Below are 25,778 nucleotides of genomic sequence, written 5' to 3'. Positions count from 1 at the left end.
AGGGGAAGGGAAAAAGAAAGACCCCCCCAGAGGAAGAAGAATGTAAAACGGGCTCCTGGCAAAGGATGGTGAATGCGAGTTTTTGTTAGAAACTGTCATGATGGGTACCTTCCGTGCAGATCTGTCAGGCACAGAATGGTGCCATGAAACTGCCTCCAGCTACGGAATACATTTTCCAACGTATCACAGCATCCAAAATGGCATCAGATCTACTCGCAATCCATGTCCAAACAAGGGGAGGGAGGGGGGAGTTCTCAGTAGTCCTATTTTAGTGCATCTCAAGGACTAATTAAATCCTCATTACTTTTTTTCTAATTATTCCAGAGCTTTGGGATTTTCTGGTGCATCAGATGAAAAGGGTTAAATAACCTGTGTTGATTTTGAAACTCCAGACCATTAGCGTATCATCAACATTATCATGAATATTTAACTATGCACTGCTGTGAAAATTATAAAGAGAAAACAATTAAAAGTTTTTTTAATTAATCCTGACCCATATATATTTTCCTTAATAAATAAAGGCTTATAAAGCATCCCCTTCATGAAAATGTATGCCAGACTAACAGCATGAGACCATTTAATGTTTGCATTAGATTCTGTATTTTTAGCTGTTCCCTATGTACTATTTTAATCTAAGCATGATGAAACAGGGCATACTTATTTCAAACCAAGAAGAGCACCAAGGGTGCCAAACAAATGGGTTTTGCGGGAGTTCTCTAAGAATATAGGGATATAGTTAATCACTTTTCATTAATCCTTTAATAAAACATCAGTTTTATATTTTATTCGTATTGAGAAATTACCTCTTTTAACCTGTACAAAAAATTGAAAGAATATGTAACTATTTTATGTTCTGGTAACGATTTAGGATCCAGAACAAAAGATTCATAATTTAAGCCCTAATTTGTGTCCATTTACCTTGCATATCTCTTGTGTGTGTGTGTGTGTGTGTGTGTGTGTGTGTGTATGTAGTTTGTGTGTGTGTGTATAGTTTTCCTTTATTTAATTTATTGTTTAAAGTTACTATAGCCGCTTAATTCCAATGGATTCTGAGTAAAGTACAAAATGAAAAAATCCATAAAACAGATAAAACATAATACTGCATAGACAATCCAGATTAGAACAATATAAAAACAATACAGATCAAACAAAATAGCAAAAACCTTCCCCCAAAACAACCAAATAAAAATATATTATTCCCAGGTCTTAGATTAGTGTTTCTCAACCTTGACAATTTTAAGGCATGTGGACTTCAATTCCCAGAATTCCACAGCCAGCATTGCTGGCTGTGGAATTCTGGGAGTTGAAGTCCACATGCCTTAAAATTGTCAAGGTTGAGAAACACTGTCTTAGATCAAAGCCAGGTTTTAAGAGCTTTCCAGAAAGGGGGCAGTGTCCTTATCTCTGGGATGCTGTCCCAGAGGGTGGGTGCTGTGACAAATAAGGCATGTATTGATGATGCTGTTTAATAGAAGGAACCCACCACTCTGTCACAATTTACTGGGTGGGCAAAAACTCTTGGAGACAACCAGTCCATCAGCTATCCAGGCACTATGCAATACAGGGCTTTATAGGTAACAACCAGCATCTTGAATTGCACTTTGAAGCCAACTGGTAACCAAAGCAGCTCACCCAGCAATGGTGGCATCTGGGCATGCAGACAGGCACCCATTAGTACTTTCGCCATTGGTTTTTGAATCAGATGGACTTCAAGAGCAACCCCATATAAAGTGCACTGCAATAATCCAATTGTGATGTGACCCATTAGTAACTGTCTGAAAGGCCTCCAGTTTGAGAAAACTACACAACTGGCACACCAGATGAACCTCCTGTGCAAAGGTCTTCCTGACCATAGCTGCCAACTGCTCTTTCAGCAGTAGCTGCAAAAGGAACGCCAAGTTGTGCACCAGTCTTGAATGGGGAAGAGCATCCTCTCCCGAAACCAAATATGGTAACATTCCTGACCTGGTAGGCCAAGGCCAAACAGCCACAGCCACTCAGGACTGAACTGAAGTCTTTTCCACCCACCCACATATGAACAGTCTGTAGACACTGGGTTAATACTTTGACAGCTTCACCTATGTTGCTTGGGGTTGAGATGTAAAGCTGGGTATCATTGGTACACTAATGTTCCTGAACCTCAAAATGCTGGATAACCTCAACCAGAAGTTTCATGTTGATGTTAAACAGCATAAAGGAAAGCATTGAACTTTGAAGCATCCTAAATATGAGGGGCTGCAGACAGGATCCTTCCCTGCCCCTTCTCAAGACCAATTGGAATTAACCACTTAGGAATGACATGAACCATTGGATCCCAGTGCCTCTCACTTTTAATCCCCACAGCTGACACAGGAGGATAGCTGTTGACAGTACTGGAAGCCAATGAGGGATCATGGAGCACTAGAACAGATGTACCACCACCATCCCAATGGAGTTGTTTAAGAGAATTACTTAGAGGATTCTACTCTTATATTTGGACTCCAGAAGATGATAGAGGACAGGAAGACCTGGAGGAACGTTATCCATGGGGTCGCGATGGGTCGGACACGACTTCGCAACTAACAACAACTCTTATATTTTATTACTATGTTAAGTGAATCTATTCTTCCAAATGGGTGTTGTTTGATAGAAACCAGCCAAAAACATTGCAAATCATGGTCGTGTGACCATGGTATACTACAACCAGTCAAAATGTGAGCCAGTTGCCAAGGTCCAAAATGCAATCACTGCAGGGGGGGCACCACTTTGAGGACAGATCGTAAGTAGCTTTTGGAAAAGTTAAATGACCAGTTGTAAGTCAAGGAGTACTTATATCATTATTTTAAACATTACACTGTCATTACGACTTTTGAACTATTATGCTAATTTGAATATAGACATAAGAAAATACGATTTGTTCCAATTTGGGAGGGGGGTGATTTGTGACTGGAACTACTGCTTTCTCTACAAATATTTTGAAGTATCATTTAAAATCTCTAAGCTCGCAATAGGGAAATTAGCAATTCATCTTATTCTCCTTTCTCGCTTTGCCCTCCCTTTTCCTTTAAAGCTGATATCCTCTACTTCTGCTGAAGTCTAATGATAATTCCCTTTTGGAGCAAATAAACTCATTTTTAATGGACCACAGCTCCTCAGATTCAGCAGGTTGACAGCCTGAAAAAGGTGTAAATGGGAGAAAAAACACATGTGTTTTTACTATGCTTTGTCCGACTTCCTATAAATTCCATCAGGGATGGGGAATAGCAGCTATCTTAACACTGCATGCTTTGGGTGGCCCAGCTAGGCCTTCAGTCTTAAAAAACAAAGAAGCCTTTTGTGGTCTGCTAGAGGACTGGCCTGAACTCAAAGACTAAGCTAAGAATTGCCTAGGTTGCAGAATGAGTAAGATGAGGCCAGTAGGCAGAAGAAGGATGCAGGTAAGCATGGCAGAAATCCCCCCAGTGTACTAATTAGGATAAACATCAGATATTAGCAAAAAGCTACAGGTAAGTCTCTTTGCAAAAAACCTAATGTCTGTCCACATTTTTGCTACTCTCATTTGGTTGTCCCAGGACTGATCTATTTTGATGATGCTTCTTTATCTTTGCTTCTCAGAGATGAATTCCTATAAACACTGCAATGGTGATGGCTAGCAAAGGAAATTCTGAAGTAACCAGTCTCATCAAATTTCTTTTTGATCAAGAGCAGGCAGCATCTGTATCATGTATATATGTAAAATAGTGCAATACAAAATATTTGTGGGGAAGCACACTGTTAGAATGTGATACATAGTTATTTTTAAGTCTAGAAGCATGAATTACTCAACTAAAAATAATAACATACAATTAGATTCCTTGGGTTAAAAATAATTGTGATTTGTTTGCTAATGTTTCTGATTTATATTCTGTTTATTTATTTTCAAGATTTAGATGTTGGCATATGCGAAGAATGCTGAAGATCTTACACTGGCAAAGCAAATACCATAAACTGCTCGACGAACAGTTTACTACAGAGGACCGAGATATTTTAAATAAACGAATTAGTGTTCTTTTACTTATTCTTTCAGCATGGAAGAAAATATGGCACATTTGCTAGAAGGAACACAAACACTGCCAGAAATTGAAGGGTCCTTTAGTATTTTCAGTTGGAAATGTTTGGATCAGTAAGTGAAGTGTTTAAACAACTGCTACAGATGCCTGCAGTTTAGGTGTTTTTAACAGGAAAGATTTTCTACTTAAGTTTTATCAGTGAATGACAAGCCTTTCCTTTGAGTACCATACTAGTACTTTCCCTCCCTTTTCTACGGTCAGTAGAAAATGGTTCAAGCAAGTTTTCCATTTCAAAGAGGTCTCTAATCAATGATAGGGCACAAAAGGGAGCCCGGACCTCTTTATGTGCACAATGCTCAGAACTAACAAAAGCTTTGGTCAAATAAGTTGGCAAATTCAATGTAACTTCACTGGTTACAAATGTTGTATTTGTGGCATGAAACAAATGGGCATTTTAAACAAGTCAGGTCACAAAAGATCAGCCATAGCATGGAAAGGGATTCAATAAATATTCTGAATAAAAAAGCCAGGTCTCTTGAAGATAAACATCAGGATAATGCACTGGAAACAAAATGGCAGTAAACTTGTGCCAGAAGAGCAATTTGAAGATTAAGGTCTAAATTTTCAAAGTGCAGGTTATGATAAATTATTCATAAAGCAGCATTTCTCTTTGGCCCTACAACTCAAGAGTTTGATGCTATTCTCTACTGCAGTTCATCAGGTTGTCAATCAGTGAAGATGCTGATGTTGATTTTCAATCAATAATTACAGCTAGAAGCATCCCCCAAAATAGAGAAAAGCACAGCATGAGGGATCATGGAGCACAGGATCTACTACTCTGTGCTAATCTCCACCACCCCTTCCTTGCACCGAGACTTACATAGTTCTCTGCCCTGGTTTAAATGGCCCCAAATTTCCCGTTAAAGCACAAAATAATTAGCAGGCTTGGAGCTTCTTGCATAGGTACTTGGATTTTTCAGGTTGTGATAGGCAACTCTGCAAACTAACAAATCGATTCTGGGTATAATTTCCGAACTTCTTCTTGGGCGCAAACTTGGGTTCAAAACTGTTCGGTTCTCTCCAGCGAATCATAAGAGGATGGCAAAGACATTGTTCACATGCAATGAAACAAGCTATTTTCCAAAGCACCTGGAGGCAGGACAAGAAGCAACGGGTGGAAACTAATCAAGGAGAGAAGCAATCTAGAACTAAGGAGAAACTTCCTGACAGTGAGAACAATTAACCAGTGGAATAACTTGCCTCCAGAAGCGGTGAATGCTCCATCACTGGAAGTTTTTAAGAAGAGACAGGACAGCCATTTGTCTGAAATGGTATAGGGTTTCCTGCCTGAGCAGGGGGTTGGACTAGATGACCTTCAAGGTCCCTTCCAACTTTACTATTATTAATATTAATATTATTATTATTATTATTATTATTATTATTATTATTATTATTATTATTATTATTATTATTATTATTATTATTATTATTATTATTATTATTATTATTATTATTATCGTAGAAATACACACCAGATCGATTGCATTTTCAGCTATCAGAGTAATATCATCAGCATAGCAGAGGTTATTGGGGGGGGGGGGTTGGCCAACCTTAAAACTCTGCTTTCTTCAATATATAGTCCACATATAGCTTGCATAAATAAACAGAGAGTAAACAACCTTGTCTCACTCGTTTGCCAACCCAGAACCGCTCTGGTTCACTGTGTTCTGCCAGATTACGGCTTCCTGATCCGTGTATATTTTTGCATGAGGGCAATGAGATATCTTGGGATTCCTCTTTTCCTAAGCACAGCTTGACATGATTGGCATAATCAAAGGCCTCTCTGTAATCAATGAAGCACATACTGATGATTTTTTTTGCCTTCTTTGGCTTCCTCAATTATTTGGTGGGCATCAAAAATAATGTATCATGTTACTTGTCTTTGTCTAAAGCCAAACTTTTTGGCATCTCCTTTTCTATGTGAGGCTCTAATCTGTGTTGGATGTTCCTCAGTATTATTTTAATAGCAAGTGAAATTAAGGATATTTTACAATAGTTTGCACAACTGTTGCACAACTGTTAAGTCTTCTTTCTTTGCTATTGGTACAGTATTATCAGATGTAAACAACCCGACCCACACATGCAGAGTTCAAGCTACCTACTATAATACAGGAATCTCCCCAGTCTGGCAGCCTATTCCTGGGAACAATTAGATAGATTGAAAGGAACCTGGGATGGTGTCAGACCTAGCCTTTTTTGTGGTTGTGCAGTGACTCCGGGCTAGCCTGCGCTTGATCCGCCTTTCCTCCCAGATTGGTTGCTTCCCAACAAGTATGTATACTGACTTCTTCCAATCTGTCAGTCACTGTTTTGTTTTTCTGATTTGCTGACATAGTTGGTTAAAAAAAATGCAGATTCTTTTTTGGTTGCTTTCTGCAGATATTCCATAAATATCTGTAGCCTTCCATCTTGGTAATGATGAAAGTGCTGACCTAACTTCACTTTGTAATACTAGAGGTTCTTGTCAGGAATATCTTGTCAGGAATATTATGTTTGATGTTAATGTCTCTACTATACAGAATTTCATTATTATCCTTTCATCTATGTTCTTAGAATCAATCACTACCTATCCATTAACATCCTCTAGAATACCAATTCAAGGTTAGAACTTCCTTCTGAATTTTTGGGGGAAGAATTTTCTTATTCTTATTTTCCTGTGTTTATTTCTGTATTCAGTATTTACTAATATTGCTATCATACTGCTACTTGTTTCAATGCTCTGAAATTCTCTGTTAACTTCCTTCCTGAGATCTTTGTCATTCTTGGCTCTGTTCTATTTTCTATTTTCATGGCTTGTTCTGACATCCAGTTTGTCATTTTTTTTCTTGATTTTTGTCAGTCTCCTTTCTCATTCATCCATAACAATATCCTTAAGTTCATTCCACAGTTCCACAGGCTGTGTGTCAATAAAGTTCAGGATTTCAAAGCAATATCTGATGTTTTCCCTGGAAATGTGGATGCGTGTTCAAGATCACATCATGGAAACTGGTTGACCTTCTTTTTCTTTAGCTTAATTTAGAATTTGCACATAAAAAAACCAATTCATTATCTCTTTTACAGTCAGCCTTGTCACATTTTTACTGTTATAAATGAGTTCTTTCACCTCCTATCAATAATGTAGCCAGTTTGACTTCTGTGTACTATTATTCATATACAGCATATAGTATTCATTTTGGTTGTTGGAAAACCGTGCTGGCAATGAAAAAAAATCATTAGATTGGCAGAAACTGTTGTTCTGCTTCATTTCCATTTTCTAGATAATACAGTCAAACTGCATTTTCTTTCTTAATGTTTCCAACTTTGGCATTCCAATCGCCAATCACAAGCATCACATTTTGCTTCCATTTTCTGCTGATTTCAAATTGAACTTGATCATAAAACTTGTAAGTCTCCTTTTCATTTGCATCAGTAGTTGAAGCATACATTTGTCCACGAAGTCTAATATTATTTGATCACTGATTGCTATGAAGCCAAGTACTCACTGTACTCTTTTTAACTATAAAAGCAACACTGTCCCTTCTTTGTGTGTCAAGACTTGAGTAGTAAACAGTGCAATCTTCTGATTGAAAATATCCAATCCTTAGTACTCCAAAAGAGCCCCAGCTCTTCCCCAGTAGCATGTTGAGTGTTATTTGACATGAGCAGCACTGCATTGTCAGTCATTTGATATTTCCTATGCATATGATTTTCTTGATAAAGTAAAATAGTGCAATAGTGGTGAATATCTGTAGCTTGGGTGTAGGATAAGGGTGAAGGTTCATTCTCCGAGCTTGTGTGTTGGTTTCCGAACGATTCGTTACCAGGCTAGGTAACATCTTTAGGGGGGTTTAGGGGATGTCAGTGTTCTTCTGTTTATAAGGGCTTCATGTGGTCAGTAGATCTTGTGATAGGTCAGGTTTGGATGTGCCAAGTGAGGGTCCTGTGATGGGGAGGTTACATCAGGTCAGGGTCATTGGGAGGTGAAGTGCTGATTGGGAGGCTTGTGTGAGTTGGTGGAGGGTCAGTGCTGTCTCTGGTTGGCTGTGCAATTGATTTGGATTTTGAGGGGTTCATAGGCTGGTTGTAGGTCAATGTGTCTGTTGATGGAATTGCTTGTGGAGAGCCAGGCTTTGATGAACTCATGAGTGTGGCGGGTGGTAGCGTGGCTGATGATTTTTGTTGCTCCAATTGAATTGGTACTGTTTGGTGTCGGTATGGCTGGAGATTAAAGATTTGGGATTGTGGTGTTTGACTGCTAGCCAGTGTTCGTGGATCCTGATTTTTAATTGACATGATGTTTGTCCCATATAGAATTGATTTCAATTGTTACAGTTGATTTTGTAGATTACATTGTTTCTTTCATCCTTCTGTATCTTGTCTTTGGTTCTGGGTAATTCCTGGCGGAGTGTGGCTGTGGGTTTGTGGTCTATTGCTATTCCTAGAGGTTGGAGAATTCTGGCTATCATTTACGACACCGCTTTTGTGTATGGTAGGGTTAGTTTTTGCGTGGTGGTTGGCTTTGTGGGTATGTTGTGGTTTGTGTGCTGTGTGTCAGAATATGATAGTAGTTTACTTTTACCCACACACTGCCTTTGCAATGATCTTTGGCCTCCAGCATCTTTCTATATTGGTGCTGTCCAATATAGGTACCTGCTTGCTGTACCTGAGTTTCTTGGATAACCCTGAGTGACCCTGCTGAGATTCTGTATTTTTATTATACACTTGCAGGTTGCGTCGGTCATCCTTCCCACACACACCCCCTTCACTCCACTCCACAATAAGATCACACAGCAGGACCATGATAATTTACTATGGTATTAAAACCCTTATTCAGAAAAGATTATTCCTGATGTACTTGAAATTTGACAAAATACAACACTGGCACTTTTTGAGAAGAGAAAAGCAAGAATATTATTTCCAGCCTGTTATCTCCATTCCTACTTTTTAAAGAAAATATATTTAATGACTTATGTTCAAAATCATAACAATACATCAATACTTTGAAAACTATGAGAACTCTTGTTCGAAAATGAGCTAACATTTTTATCCCACAGAGACTACATTTTGTCAGATATTTATAAATAATGTTTCCTATAATTCAGATTTGAAAATGCCGTAAATTTTCTACCAAGATCTTCTGATACAGAATGTTTTCAGAACATTAAGGTCTTTTTTAAAATCTTGTAGATAATCTTTTTTAATTTACTCTTCCCTTGGGAAAATTTTCTTGCTGAGAAAAGTTTACATAGAATTTCCTGGTTCTAATAGGCAGATCAACAAATTTTGCTCTTCTCTTCTTTATTTTTTATAACTCTACAGTTATTATTTTTCAACACAAACCTCGATCCTGTGGCATTGGAGATTGGCTCAAGGCAGGATGGGAGCTAGATTCTGATTGGGTACCAGGAGTCTGTGATGGCATCTGGCTACCTGCAACATACATGGAGACAAAAAAATAAATGACTTCTTCTTAACAATGCAAAAGAGGTAATGAAAATAATACAGGTATTCTAAAAAGTGGTACACGCAACTGTGCTATATATAGTGAAAAATGTGGTATCTATTTCAAATAGACATTTTTCTTTTATATAATCCATGGAAACATGCATAACATACTTCATCAAAAAGCGTCCTGAAATGCTTTATTTTGTACTGAGTCTGTTTTCAAACTTATTGACATAATTCAATTTATAGCTCTTGAAATATATATATTTATTTTGTACTGAGTCTGTTTGCAAACTTATTGACATAATTCAATTTATAGCTCTTGAAATATATATTTTAGGAAGGAATTTACAAAATCCAAGGCGGCTAAACAGTGGGATTCATCCTATTAGCATGCACTGGCTTACAGCCAGAAAAACATGGACAGCTGCCAATCTTAGAACCAAAGATAAATTCTATCTATGCTCTTTGAAAAAAAAATCCACTGAATCAATGGATTTAATGTTGGTGCCAAGATATAACACAGTAATAAACATACATATCTAAAGCCTGTGGTGTGGACTTTGTTATCCAAATAAGAGCTTAGTTCATAATTTACATCTGGTAAAAAAAACAAAACTAGCATGCAAATTGGAATAGGATGGAATCCAAGTCAGTGTTTAACTAAAGGGAACATGACTTCATAAATAGCAACAAAAGCAGATTTACATCTTGACCTAAATATCTGCATAGCTGTGGACAAAGTGCAGACAGAAAGCTTGGTTCAGCATCGCTGTATCTATGAGGCGATTTGGGTTTGCCTTTTTTACTCCTCTTTTGTTTCCCCCTCTTACAATAGCCGCCTAGGAAGGGATGGAGAATCCAGATCAGGGTTTTGTTTTTATATTTTTGCTGTACTGTTTTCCTACTGAAAATCACTCCTGAACTGTTTTGCTCTTCTGGGTTGGTTCCTACCACCCTATTGGACCCTATTGCTGGAATGAAGCCTGCATTTACCTATAACAGACATGTCAAACTCGCGACGTCACATGACGTCGCGCAACATATCAGGATGGTTTTGCCATTGCCGGCAATGGGGTGGGTGTGGCTTCCGCATGACGCATCCAGCCCACGGGCTGGCAGTTTGACACCCCTGACTTATAAGCTCCTTGCTTGACTTTCAAATCTGTTCTGGAAAACTGGGACACCTCTGAAAGCAGATTTAGGGGTCATGTGGAGGGGGGGGGTTGGAAAGAAAAATCTTGCCAATTAGAAGACTGCCCTATTATTGATGCTTCCTAGAGCAGCAAAGATTTATTTAACACAATAAGGAAAACAGCTCAACCAACTACACTGTCCCCCCAGTTGTGCTCAGAATATGACTTGTTACATAATTATTAACAAAGTGAGCCATAAAATCCGGGCAAGAGAAGTGACTGCTTTAATAAGACATTCCAAAGCAGCTCTTCCAAACTGTACTGTACTATTCCATTGTGCATATTGTTAAATGAGTCTTTGAATTGATGTGCAGGTTTAAAAAATGCAAATGCCCTTTGTTTGGAGTGGCTGATAATAATCAGAATCAAAGCAGGCATGAAGAGGAAATTTAATCATATCCACCACTGCTAGAGTCCTAAAGAAAATCCCTCTTGTGAAGGTCCTATTTCTATTGAAAGGATTTCACTTGCCAGTCGTCCCAACCACATCTACATCAGGGTTCGCATCAAAGGAAAAAAATATTTATTTATTTTTGATTTTATATGGTATATCTCACTTTATACAGCAAGATGATTTACAGCAACTAAAATGCAAATGATAGACATAAAAATAAAAACAATACAATTACAATCAAAGTAAAATAAAAACTAGTATCATTAAAATCAAAATAAATTCAAAATAAATGCTTGGTGAAAAAAAGGGGGTCCTTATTTCCCTAAATTGTGAGAGGGAGAAATCCCTTTCCTATAGGGAGCAGGAGATTTTTAAAATATCCTTTCCTAATTATCTAAATTATCTGGGCCACACTGAGAGAAGAGGAATTGTCTTGGGCCACACATAAATATATATAATATAGTTAATATACATATATAACAAGCTTCCTTTATTTTTTCATATTTCTTATTATTTTGTGGGGCTAGTTGCAAAAATTTTTGCAAAGTTTTCTGCAAGCTAATTTTTCCCTTTCAGTAAATCTGGTTGATATGACTCTGAGAATTTGTTTTCCAGGTTGTGAAGAGCAACTAAGGGCTTAACAGTAGGGCATCTATATTAATGATACAACACATCTAAATGATTCAATAAACAGGCATTGTAATCTGGACAGTTCATGTTAAGAAGCAACTTACAACAAGCAACTCGCAAATTTATTGTGTCACAAACTGATTATCAATTCACAATGGAATGTATTCCTTTAAAAATGAAAGTATTGATTGGAAAACTGAGGCTCTTAGGAATGTAACAAATATTTCAATATAACACCTCCTAAACAGGTTTGTGCAGGCTTATTTTAACACGAGAATATATTCCTCTGAAGACTAAAAGCCTGCTGGTTCTAAAAAATGCTGAAAAAGACTTGAATCTAAATACTGTACCACTAGCAGTATAACATTTTGTTCTTAACATTCTGAATTCTATATTTCCTCTTGAACTTTTTTTAGTGTTTCTTATGAGAGCTGGATTCCTGACTATTAGAAGCCAAATGACACAAGGGCATGGAATATAATTTCACTTATTTGAGGCTAAGAAATTTCTGTATTTACTGAGCGTTTTCCTGTATAAAGGTAATTCTTATTTAGCGACAATTTGAACTAGCAACTCAGTCATTAAATGAAGCAGTCACTAAGTGAAACCATGGCTGGGCTTATGATCTTACTTCAGCTTTCTTTTGCTTTCACAACAACTGTGAAGGTTGTAAATACAAAGATTGATTGTAAAGTTATTTTTTTATTAGTGTCGTAACTGTGAATGGTAGCTAAATTAGGCAGTCATTAAACAAGGACCATCTGTATTATATATATTTGTTCAATTCAGTTAAATGTTTTAGAAAATCTTTCTGGGATGCTAGGTATGAACAAACTAATTAACATGTCATTCCACATGTCTGTATATAGTCTAAATGGCTATTAAAATAAAACTGTAGTAGCATGGGAAAATACTCTCAGTTATCTCATCACAGGTCACATTAGTTAGACAAATATAAATATGGTAAAAATACAATTTAATGGACCTTTGTAAAGTGGATTTCAGATACAATGAAAACATTTTTGATTTATCTGTTAAATGATATTTACATCATTTATCTAAGTACCCCAGTGCTATAAATTGATGCAAATGATAATTTGAATTTAATAGATACTCCCTCAGCCTGAGTGCTCCATTAAATCAAAATATGAACGTCTTTGGAAACTAATGTCAAACTCTTGGCACCCTACAACTGAAAATAATATTCTCCCTGGCTTTCTTTAACAAGAATAGACTCAAGTTACAGAAATCTCAGCAACTGGATAATTTTCACTTTCACAACCTGATATATCCCTAGCTGCTTAAAACAGATTTTTCCAATTTTTTCCTAAGGGCCTCTATATGAACTGATAGGAGGCGATTTTCTTAACTATTAAGAGTACGATGTTCAACGGACCAGGGACGTGAACCCTATCAGGCTGTGAAACTATCATTACACCATCTTGAACAACATGGTTCAAATGGCAGATAAAGCTCATCACTCAAAGCATTTCCAAAGGCAATCAAAAGTAATACCATAAAGTCAATTGCAATATTTTCCTATCCTCCCCACCGCCCATAAGCAAAGAAATGTTTCTTTCTGCAAATCTCATGTGAACTTTGTCCTGGCCCAGAACATGGTAATCAGATGTTCTCAGTTGATATTGTGAGATCAGGGCCAAGGATAAATAGTTGCAAAGGGCCTTTTTATCTTTCCATACATTGCACGTTGCCACATTTACAAAAAAATCAACCAATTGCTTACACAACTGAATTTCAAGGAAAGCTGTTAGAATGATATAGAAAGAGAGATCTATAACTGTAAAATTGCTGAAAAGTATTATTGGCAATTATTGGCAGTTTGGACAGAAAAGATTCAATCCAAAGCCTTAGTAAACAAGACGTGTCAAGAATTCTAATGAATTATATAGCCCGACACTATGAAGTAGTTTTGAATATATTATAGATGAATGGGATAAGTCACTTGTTGGTCTTTAAGGTATCAATCAATCAATCAGATTTACAAAGCTACCTCTTTGGAACCTACCACAGTTTTACTGAAAATAGGCATGGCAAAATAATTCAATTACTTTTTAAAAATTGTATACAATATACACAAGCTAGAACGTATAAAGGTACTTCAGATTTATGTTGGAAATGCGGAAAACATGAAAGGTCATTGTTTTTATATACGACAACTGCTGCGTGATTATTATATGCACAAAAATGGAAAGATTCTGAAATACCCACAATGGAGAAATGGCTGGTAAAGAAGTCAGCAGAGATGGCAAAACTGACTTGTTTTATTAGAGAAAGGCCAATAACTACGTTTATTAGTGACTCAAAATCCTTCATGGGCTATCCTGCTGTAACAAGAAAAAATGAACGGGATTTATAGGTTTGTTTATTAGAAATGGTAGGTTTTGGAAAGAATCTTGTTTTGTACTAAATAGGTCTCATTCCTGAGTAAGACCGCCATTTATGCAACTGCAACCAAGTAGATCTTTTCTTACACTGTTACATTAATCAATTATCACCCTCTAGGATTTTCTGCTTCCTATAGGATACTTTGGTACAGATATTGTAATATTACAAGAAGTTGTAATAATACCTCTATATTCTGGCAAGCTCTTGAGGTGAGGCAGAGATCATAACCAGACAGTAAGTACTGTTATAAAATCTTTAATGCCCACTAATTTTTCTCCAAAGCTCACTTAAGAATAAGCAAGATTCATCAAAACAAAACACTAACTTTATTTTTCGATGAGATGAAGCAAGATGTTTTATTTCTGCATTAGAATGAACACAAGACAAATCCAATTATTCTCAGCTGTAAGCAAACAGTAATTTCGAGCAAGAGGCAATACAAAAATTCATCCTGAATATGCCTTAAATATTGCTATTAGGTATTCAAGGTATTCAAGGAAATTTGAAAAATGCTTCAATGATCTATCATACCATACATTACTTCAATACAAAATTGTAAATATCTGTATTGGAGTATCTTAATTTATGATATTTAGCACCTCTAGCATTCATGAGACTTATGTTGTCTTAAAGCTAAATACCCCAGTTTGCCTAAAACTTGTAAAAAGGTAGATGGAAAATGGAAAACCAGGAAGGCTTTAGGACTTAGTACAACTGTCCACAACTAAATAGGCTCAAAGCAAATATGGTATTAACTCTGCACGAAATTGGAAAGATTATAATGTGCATAGATAGATCTGTAGTAAAAAAAAATCTCAAAATTTATATAATTAAAAAATGTTAACAAAATTTTGTTAAGGGGACAAAGAAGGGTAGGGCATATTAGTCACATATTCAAAATTGTTCATATGAGTTTACATGATTTCTTCACAATGGAAAAAAAAAGTCTACAACACTATGCTAACACATTTATAAGAACTGAGTGTTATGCTTATTTATAAGGAATTGAGAGAAAAATGTTTACCCTTTAAAAAAATGTACTCATCTAGCTATTCTCAAGCATAAATGTGTAAATAAGTACATTTTTTTCAGTAGTAATTTTACTTTTTCATTGTTAGGAGGAAAATCCATGTTTCAACATGTAGTTCAGCATCCATTTGCTGTTTATCTCTCTCTCTCTCTCTCTCTCTCTCTCTCTCTCTCTCTCTCTCTCTCTCTCACACACACACACACACACACACACACACACACACACACACACACACACACACACAGACAGACATTTCATCTAACCTGAAAGTTTTATTTAAATTTCATTATGGTATATCTGAACAAGCCAGAATCACAAATTATAATATTAAGATGTTTTATACAAATTATAGTTTTCCTGCTTGTAATTATATTTCTGATTACTTAGACATTATCATTTTATTTTTATTATTGTTAACCACAATGAGCACAAAACAAATGAATTCAATAAAACAATATAGATTGCCTGGTCATAGATCAGGGGTGTCAAACTGCCGGCCTGCAGGCCGGTTTCATCATACCGGAGCCGTGCCCACCCCATTGCCGGCAATGGTGAAAAAGCTCCGATACATCATGCGACGTCACGAGTTTGACATACCTGTCATAGATAGACGAGGAGATAGGAAATTTCTTATGTAGTTCTACAGCAGGTTTATTACAGTATAACCAGTGGTGGGATTCAAATAATTTAACAACTGGTTCTCTGCAGGGGGGGAGGTGGGGGATGCTGCCATGAGGCAAGTGGGGCAAGGGGAGCTGCCCCATGCAGTCCCCAACCGCTTACTGTGCCGAAAGGCCCCCGCAGCCAGGCCTACCACGCCCTGACATCCATCACTCCTCACCTGTTCGGTAGTGATTTCTCCCACTTTCTCCTTCCTCCTCCTCCTTTGAACAGCTCTTTGCTCCTATTGTTGCTTTTTCAGTCCCGGTGTTTTGTCCGGAGCCTGTGTAGAAGCCCTGCCGCGATCAGGTGGGGTGGGAACCATTCCCTTCACTTTTGGACTGCCTCCGAAATGGCCAAACTAGCGTGCATTCATGTGCCTCCTCTGGAGTCTCAAAAAAACAGGTCCCCCCCTCCTTGATTTTCGCTGCCAGACTGTTTAACTTTCATTAAAGGTTACTTGATGCAGAATGCGGATCCTTCCCATTCTGCATCAAGTTAAACAATCTGGCAGCGAAAAGCCAAGGGGAGCGGAGAAAAAAACCCCGGTCTCATGTATGAGAAGGATTTTCGCTGCCAGGAGCGGGGAAAATCCCTGGGTTTTTGAGATGTCAAATTGCGTGCAATCATGTGCCTCCAACCACCTTGCTTGCTGCAAAGCCAGATTGCAGCAAGGAAGGGATTGGAGGCATGTGTATGCACACTAGTCTGCCCATTTCAGAGCCAGTTCTCCGAACTCAAAAAAAATTAGGTATCGGTTCTGCTGAACCGGTGAGAACCAACTGAATCTCACCACTGAGTATAACCAAGTATAACCATAATTGTACAAACTCAAACTTATGATGTCATCAATTGTTATATATTTTCTGTATCACATTGCCACTATCCCTTTTTTTGTTGGTTGGTTGGTTTCGTAGCCCAGAACTAGTAACTCTAACTTTCAGAACTTCTACAATCAAAATGTGTCTTTTGAGTTGCACTCAATCATGGCGATTCCATAGATATGTCCATGTAGGGGGTTTTGACAACAGCAGAAGCATGATAGTTCACCATTGCCTTCTTTAGGATCTACTTCCCAATCTACCTTTTTAGAGACCTGGCATTTCATGAAGGACTTGCATCCAGTAGTAACTGTAATGAATAGACCCTGTTTTAACTTATTTTAGGTCATCATCAAATGATATAATGATGATTATGTACCTTTGAAATACCAGCATTTGTTTTTATTTCCACTAAAGCAATTTCACCTTAAAGAAAACACCTTTGATCTAGAAGCTGAAAAACCTATTACAACTAAATTAATGTTGGCAGTCAACAAATTACTTTGGTTTATTTGTTAGCCTTTGTCTTAATTCAGCAGCACTGTTCTTATATATTGGTGGTTCTAGGCAAGAATTGCAATCTATTGGCATTTATATTTATTGGCGCTCTTGCCACTAATATAATGGAACCAGAAAACCTCCAAAGAACATAGTATAAATTAACTGGGCTATTATATAAGTGAACAAATAGCTGTTAATTATAGCAAGTTATATATGCTTTTTTATTGAATATATTTTAAAGATTTCATTTTACTTTATTAGTTCATGCACTAACAGCTGATTAAAAACATAAAATACAGTATTTAATAGTTATACCATTGAAAAAAGATTTTTTTAAAAATAACTGGGATATTCCTCACATTCTTAATTTTATACGTAGATCAATTATTATTATAACTTAAAACATGAATATAAGCAAAAAAGACCATTACCTAATCTAAAACTCAGAATTAGAAAAAATGAATATGATGCATATTAGTTTTTTTAAATAATAATAATAATCAGACTGTGTTATGATTAAAACCTTTCATTTGACTGAAACCATTGTTGGTCCCTGCCTTCTTTGGTTCTGCCAACAGCAAGCCATCCTACATGAGACAAAAGAAAAATCAGACTAGTAGTTTCCTTAGACTGATTTTTCCCTCACTTGGATTTTCTTTCCAAATATATCATGTTTTTCCTTTGACTATGAGCTAGAGATCAAAAAAACATTATTTCTATTTTTTGTACAGCAATTTAAAGCACTCTAGGTAGGAAGCAGGACAATTATAGCAGTAGTAGCATTAACAAGAAAAGTATTATTTCCTTCACTATACTACATCCTCAGTGTACTATAAAAGATTAACACAGAAATATCTATATTCAGATAGATATTTCTTGATGTCAGGGAACTTTATCGCTTTTTTTAAGGACAGTTACATTTGATTACTGAAGAACACCCACAAAAATAGGGCAAATATAAATGAAATAGATGCAGCTTCATAAGGATTAGGGAGTCATGCATTTCTAGTAGGACATTTATCAGAAAATCACCAATTTGGGCACAATGTTATTGCAGTTAACAGGCACATTAGAAACTAAAAATGCTAAAGGAAAGTGTTATTTAACTTTATTATGATATGAAACATAACACTGCTGGGTATCTGTCCGTGCTAATATAATCCGGTGTGTTTTACAAGAAGGCAACTGCCTGAGGCATTTCAATTTCTGAATCAGACATTTGCAAAATTTGCATTAAAATAGGCAGATTAAGTAGAGCCAAAGATGTAAATCTTTTTTTATCATTTTTGTGGAAATGCTACTGTACTTTTTAATATCCATAATAGTCAAGAAATTAGTGCAGGATTGCCTTGATTTCAATGTAGTATTATTTTATAGAATGAGAATGTATGCTTGTTTGGAAATATCACCAACATATTTCCATGAGATTTCAAATAAATACCATGTAGAGTTTTAGGTGTTCAACAACAAGGAATCTGCCACCACATCCTTGGCTAAACCTACAGAGGAAGAACACACTTTGCTTGTTAATGCACAGAAGTCCAGCAACAGCTTTATTTTCTGCCGGGTTTTGGAATGCTAACGGAAAATACTTTTCCTTTTCAACAATTGCTGTACCAAAAAGTTAGGTTTTGATCTGCAAGTTTTCAGTGCTCTAATCATGATGGCAATTGTCTTTTTTCCTTGCAATTCACAAGCAAGGTGTCTAATTTCACCATCACATCTGTTAAAAATGCCAAATCAGGCATACTGTTTGATAATTGGATAGCTATCTCTGTTCCTTGAGTCAATGAAAGCTTTGATTTCTGGCAAAAGTGAAAGAAATCAATACATTATTTTTGCTGCATTAACCCATTGGATTTCACTGAGCGCCAACAGATTGGCAGTGTCAGGTGATAATTCACCGAGAACTGCTTGGTGTTGCATGAAGTGAATTTAAAATAATATTTTTTTTTCCTTTTGACCAGCCATTGCATCCATGATATCTGTAAGATTATTTTGCTTGCGATATGTATTAGTCATTTGAAGTTTACCATAATACAGTTAAAAGGAATAGTTATGAACAAGTCCTGAATATAATCTCCTCCAAATGGTCTCTGGCAGAGCTCAGTTTCATCAACTTGCAAAATGTCACCAGGGCAGATGCTAATGTGGCCTCAAGGGGGAAGATATTCCATAAAATAGGAACTGTGAGTGAGAAGCAGTCTTTAGAAATCCCTGACCCCTTAATCCTCCCTGAAGGAAGATCGCTATTTCTGCTAGGAAGCAAGCACCAGATTGGTAAATTCCACTTGGAAAAGTGGGACTGAAGGTACCTAAGAGCCCAACCATACAAGGCTTTATAATAGCATTCTGAATTGCTTCATGACAGTGGCAATTTTCATTCACCAATAAGCAGACTATTGCATTCTGAACCAGCAAAAATGTCTGGGTGATCTTCATCTGACTGATCTTCATCTAAGCAACCAATACTGATTCTACCTTATCTAAGTATGAACCAAGACTTAAAGAATCTGCTTCCCCAAGGGCATCTTACTCTCCTTATCAACTTTCCTCCCCCAAAAGTTGAAAATTGTAGATAGGATAATTCTTGTTCCAAACAGATGAGCTGAAGTGAGAGCTCTTCAACTTATTTACTCAGTTGGATTCTGAGATGTCAAGAATGGAGGTCTGCTCACAGGTTGTTTAGCTGACCACTTTTTATACAATCTAAGTCTTATTTATTTATTTTTCTTTCTGGCAAGTGATTTTAGTAAGATCTAAAGTAACTATTTCTTGATTAAATCATAAATCAAATTAAATCAAATCTTTTGTTTTGACTTTTGCCTTCCAACTAATAGCATTAATATTATGTTTCCTATAAAAACTGAACATTATTTTAGAGAATGTACGGCTTGGAGTATATATATCCAGAAAGTACTAAAAAAAATAGAAAATTAGTAAAAGGAGGAGAAGAGAAAGAAGGCGAGAGAAAATGTATGTATGTATGAATGAATGAATGCTGGTTTGAATGCACAAATTTGCATACTGAACTGTGTTGCAGACCTTACTGCTTGAAAGCTCTGTCTTTTACCCTTCCTTTAATTTGACTGCAGAGTTAAATGAATAGATTTTCCCTTGGCAGTATTTTGGTGCTCACCTGGAACCAAGCCTGGGACCCTGATAATTGCAATGCATTACACACAGACTAAACAGCCTTCTAAAGGCCAGATTATACCTTGGCTGATTGGTGTCATAGCGACAATACAATGCAGTCATAAACTCTGTGAAATTGGCCATATAAGCTGTGTTTATGGTTGCTTTGTGTGCTGATAAATCTAGAATAGAAGTGCCACATTCTCTGTGTAAAAACAATTGCTATATATAAAGAGATGCCTCAAGCAAGTTTTCTCTCACTGTTTGTACAGATCTAACACAACCTGACCTGATTTTCATTTTAAATTTCTGGTTATTAACAAAATACACCAAATTAAGTGATTTTACAAGGAAAGCTAATTATTAATCGATTTCACATCTAAACTACAGTTTCTCTCACAGAAGGAACGAGAAGATGAGATTTGAATTTCCTTACAGTATATTATGTGTTTTAGAGCAGGAGTCCCCAAACCTGGTCCATGGACCAGTACCAGGCCGTGGCATGCCAGCAACTGGTCCGCACAAACAAGCAAAGCCCCATCTGTGGGTTGCAGGCAGCACACAAAACCACACATTCTCCAGTCTGCGGAAAAACCTTTCTCCACAGAACCAGTCCCTGGTACCCAAAAGGTTGGAGACCTCTGTTCTAGGGTAACTTTATATCTCTATACTTATTTTCATGATATGATATAATAATTTTTTGTTTCTTGTATAGGGCTAAAACTAACAATATGAAGAAAACTGAGGTAGAAAATGAGAAAATACCACAATATTTCGGTGACAAAAACTTGATCTAGGATTTTGGATAATATCCTCAGACTTTTCCCATCCATATATATTCTTATAGGCTACATTCCATACTTCTCCAGAGAGAAGATGCCATACAAGAGAGTTCCACTGTCTGGACACAATTTTTATTTATTTATTTTTGTTAAAATGGTTCATCTAATTTTTACAGTATTGTGTCCTGCATTTATGCTGTTCATACAACTATGGTATGTCAGAATAACACTATGGCATTGCATGAATTTCTAGTGACCAACATTACATTGTCCCAGCAGTTATTTACTGCCACAGCCAATGAAGCCTATAATAGTTCCAAAACTCTATGAAAAACTGGAAGCATATTTGTGCAGCTTATTCTGTGGATGCATTTACTTAGAAACAAGTTCCACCTTGTTAAATAAATCTTAACCCCAGGTAATCCAACTGATTGATAGATAGATAGATAGATAGATAGATAGATAGATAGATAGATAGATAGATAGATAGATAGATAGATAGATAACCTTTATTGTCATTTTTTACTTGGGCACAATGGCACACATTAAAAATGAAATTTAGTTGCTTGCTCTCAAAGTATACACATACACAACACACATTTAAACATACTGTATACAACATATGTAGAGACCTACCCCTTACATTGCTGTGAATGTTTGAGTACATTTTGAATATGCTTCAATAAAAACACCAACTTTAAGCCACAATGCTATCCATGTTTACTCAGAGATATACCTGATTTGATTTCAGGGAAATCGTCTCCACTTGGGTATGCATAGGACTTTGAAGCTGAACAAAATTAAAAACTCATGTGTGGCTTTCTGTCACACTACCAACATAACATTAAAATTAAATGGGGGGGGGATTTCAAAGTAAATAAACATCAAGCAGTATTAAAAGTAAAGTAATAGAGTTCAAAGAAAGTGCAAGAAAAAGGAATTAAAAAAAGAAGTAGGTATCCACTTTGGAGAAAGAAAGAAAATGAGCAGGAGGGGAAGATAAGAAGATCTAAAACACCTTTGGCATTTTCAGAAGGCAGAACAATCTCTAACCCGCCTCTTCTTTGTGATTTCTTTTCTCTTGTTCTGCTTTCAAACATTTCCTTTGCTTCTCAAGTGCTTTCTGCTACACTTTTGGCCTCTTCAACGTTTCCTCTTTGGAGGATGACAACATATGGCTGCAGAAGCAAGGACCAGAATGTTTGTGCTTTAATCTCATATGGGATCAAAGTAAAGATGGTCCAAAAAAGTAAAGTAAAACAGTCCTTAGTAAAATGTCTGCATAAATGTTATTTAATGTAAAAATTTCACTCTCTGCTTATTGGTCACCTACATCAAGGTATTAAGTACAATAGTGTGGTAATCAGCTGTCTCCTTGTTCTCCCTCTCGGCTGCCATGCATACTACACCTGTGTTTTCCTGAAAATAAGAGCCAATGGGAAAATAAGCCCTAGCATGATTTTTCAGGATGCTCGTAATATAAGCCCCACCACCCAAAATAAGCACCAATTAAGATTGTCAGCCAGATGGACACATTTAGTACTCTATTTCCCCAAATATAAGCCCTAACCGGAAAATAAGCCCCAATGCGTCTTTTGAAGCAAAATTTAATATAAGACCCCGTCTTATTTTGGGGAAAACATGGTGTAGCAAGGTCCTCTGCTGATATAGACCTGGACAGCAGAATGTTGTCACATCAGGGGATATGTTGTAAAGTGTTGCACTTAACTCGAAAGGCAGAAAAAGAACCAATCTTGTAAGATGTTAAAGCAAGTGCCTCCTTGCTCATTTCAGAATTCTAACTGGATGCCAATTTCAGTGTGTCAATGTAGTTTCCCGGATAGCTGATTAGCAAAAAGGATTAGAGGAAAGTGTTAAAATTCTACATTTGAAAATTAAAGATAAAAAAAAGAGGATGGTGTTCCCTAACTTGCTACCCTCTAGACTATTGGAATAATAAATGGAATGACTTCCCAAACCATCATGGCCAGTTTTGGGCAAGAAGACTGATTTTAAATTAAGAGTTCACTGACAAGAGCAAACAATTGGAGTTTGTGGAATTGCTTCCCAATAGGAAAGTCTGGTCAAGAACACTTTTGTTACAGACAATCTTGAAGCAGAAAGGTGTGCTATAAAAGTTTATGATTCTGTATTTCTTTATCCAAGCATATTAATAAAAACAACACTGGCGTTCTCCTAACTGCTTGCCTATTATTCTTCCTCCCTACTATTTGTTCCTTTAGCATTTTTTTTGTCTGAAAAGCTTAATATTTGGCTGCCCTCTGAAGGAAACAGATATAGTTGACAGATAAAATATTTTATTCATCATCTAATTCAGAATATGGGGTGGGATGGGGGAACAAATCAACTGCTGTGCATTTAAGATTCTAACAATCCTGCAATTTTGTATAGCCATTTCCCTCCACCCCATCCTATCCCGTTCTTTCGAAGAAACTGCTTTTATTCTGCTAATAACTAACCACAGTTAGAGCAGCATGGATCCGATTAGTAGTTCTTATGGTACAAAGGAGGAGGGGGTTAGCTGCGAACACAGTTGCCAATTTGTCCACCTTCTCTAGGAGAAAGATTAGATGAAAGCTTGCTCTTTTATTACTGACTTCATCTCTCCTCTATACTTAGGCATTTTCTGAGCTGAGGTACTGCTTTTTTAAAGGTCTAATTTGATCACCTCAAAAAGCTTTCCCTTCCATTTACCTCCCTGAACCTGAGAACAACTTACAGAGGAATACAACATTTCAAATGAGACAAAAAAAACACCTCTGTGTCCAATATTTTTCATCACATTACAGGACAGTAAAAGTGCCATCTTTTATTACTCAATGGTGGCAATTGAGTGTGCTTTCTGTTAGTTTTCTTTTTGACCCAAGAAGACTGTCTTGCTTCTTACCCCAAGTTTCAAATTTTTCAAATTGTTCCAAGTGGATGGGTGAGTTGCAGTGGCAAAGGGTACAATGCTGGAAGAACTGAAAGACCCAGTTAGGAATAGATCACCATGGGGAACATTTATCTATATCAGGGGTGGGCACTTAATTTTCCCAAGGGGCTACATGACAAACTAGGACTACTGTGGAGGGCTGCCACTGCCACTGCCCCACTGCCACAGCCTACCCTGCCCCCCTAGCCAAAGCTGCACTGTCACCCTGCCCTCCACCACTGCTTCTCCACCCCCTCTGCAGCCATGCATCAATGCCTTGCCCCTTGTGTCAATGCTCCACCCCTGCCACCGGCTGGACTGGGACCAGAATCATTTACCACATACAGTAACAGCCACTATGTAGGGTAGACAGGCAGAGTCCATCCATGAATACCAATTAGCAATCAGAAAACAATGAAAAGTCCTTAATCTTACAACACTTGGATAGACTCAACCACCATTTCAACTGGGAAACTGTGAGCATCCTAAACCAAGCTGAATACAAAAACACTAGGTATTCAAGAAGCTGGGCATTTAGACAAGTCAGCCATCAATAGATACACATAGATAAACTACATTTGCACACCATTCTAAAGGGATAACAAAAAAAAAGTTAAGAAGGAAACAAGAAGATCAGAACACATCCTCTGAAGGAGCTTACACTTAGATAAGCAGGAATTAACTCCCAAGCAAAAACAATATCCTAATCAAGGAACTGTCAAGGAGAAAAGCATACCCCACCAACAATGGCAGGGCAAGCTACTATATATAAACAGGGAACAAAACTTGCATTCACTAGTATTGATGATATCTAATTGGGTGTGCAAGCGAACAACCAAGCTTAGAGAGCACCAAGAACTCCAGAACTAGAGTAGTATAGCTACAATCATAAAGAGGAATTCCTTAGGAAGCTTGAATCATTAATTTAAACTTCTTTGCAAGGCCACATAAATGTTTACCTATATTTTTACAGTGTGGGTTGGAATTTCTCAACTGTTATGTCAGTTTCTGTTTGCAAGGGAGAATAACAGCATTAACAACTCCTGGTTATATCATTTATAAACATGGAGATGTGGATTATTAAAGATTAATGCATTTCTGGATTGGTGTCGGCATTCCGTTTGTCTCATGCTGAAACTAATTCTGTTTTTCATTAGTCAACGACAACTCACATTGCTCTGTTCTGGAAGAGAAATCAAAGGTACATGTGTGAATTTAGAATGAGCAATGAAACTGATTACTAAGAAAGTTAACAGCTGAAATAAATCAACACATCACAATAATTTGAATCCAGCACTATCTAGGGATAAGAAAGGAACAAATCCACTAGAGAGTTTTCTTTTATTATTATTAGAACATACCCTTGTAAATACGGTTACTAGTGACCACTAAGGGATTTTTTAAAAAAATTACTTCTTAGTTATATATAAATATAACTAAAAATGAAAAATTATTATGGTTTAGCATTCATTTCCAAAAATGTTGCTTGTTCATACAAAATTATGGCGTGGGACAGAAAATGGATGAGAATTAAATATCCATTCAAATATTTACAATGACCTTGTAAATCAGACTGCTGGTTTATATGATATATATCTAGAACAGATACTATTTACTTACTATACAACAGAGTAGTTCTTAATCTTTCACTAAAAAAGTTGTAGTCAAATCCTAGTCCAGCATCCCCATTTGAGAAGCCAAAAGGACTTTTTTCACCCGCACTATTCAACTGTTCATTCACACTAGCAGAGTGTTTCTCTTTTTTTTTTTTTTTTT

At 36.8% G+C, this 25,778-nt stretch overlaps 1 protein-coding gene across 1 annotated transcript in view; it reads right to left on the bottom strand.

Annotated features, from left to right (window-relative positions):
• ARID1B (AT-rich interaction domain 1B) overlaps positions 1-25,778 on the bottom strand; it is a 378,023-nt gene that overhangs the window by 84,054 nt on the left and 268,191 nt on the right. The window contains exon 7 of the mRNA XM_029285097.1: positions 9,408-9,497. Coding sequence (XP_029140930.1) covers positions 9,408-9,497 — 90 coding nt within the window. The remainder of the gene's footprint in view (positions 1-9,407; positions 9,498-25,778) is intronic.

This window comes from Protobothrops mucrosquamatus, unplaced genomic scaffold (assembly GCF_001527695.2).
Source record: "Protobothrops mucrosquamatus isolate PMUCROS unplaced genomic scaffold, P.Mucros_1.0 scaffold1274, whole genome shotgun sequence".
NCBI classification, from domain to species: Eukaryota; Metazoa; Chordata; class Lepidosauria; order Squamata; family Viperidae; genus Protobothrops; species Protobothrops mucrosquamatus.
This window is presented reverse-complemented; position numbering and strand designations above follow the sequence as displayed.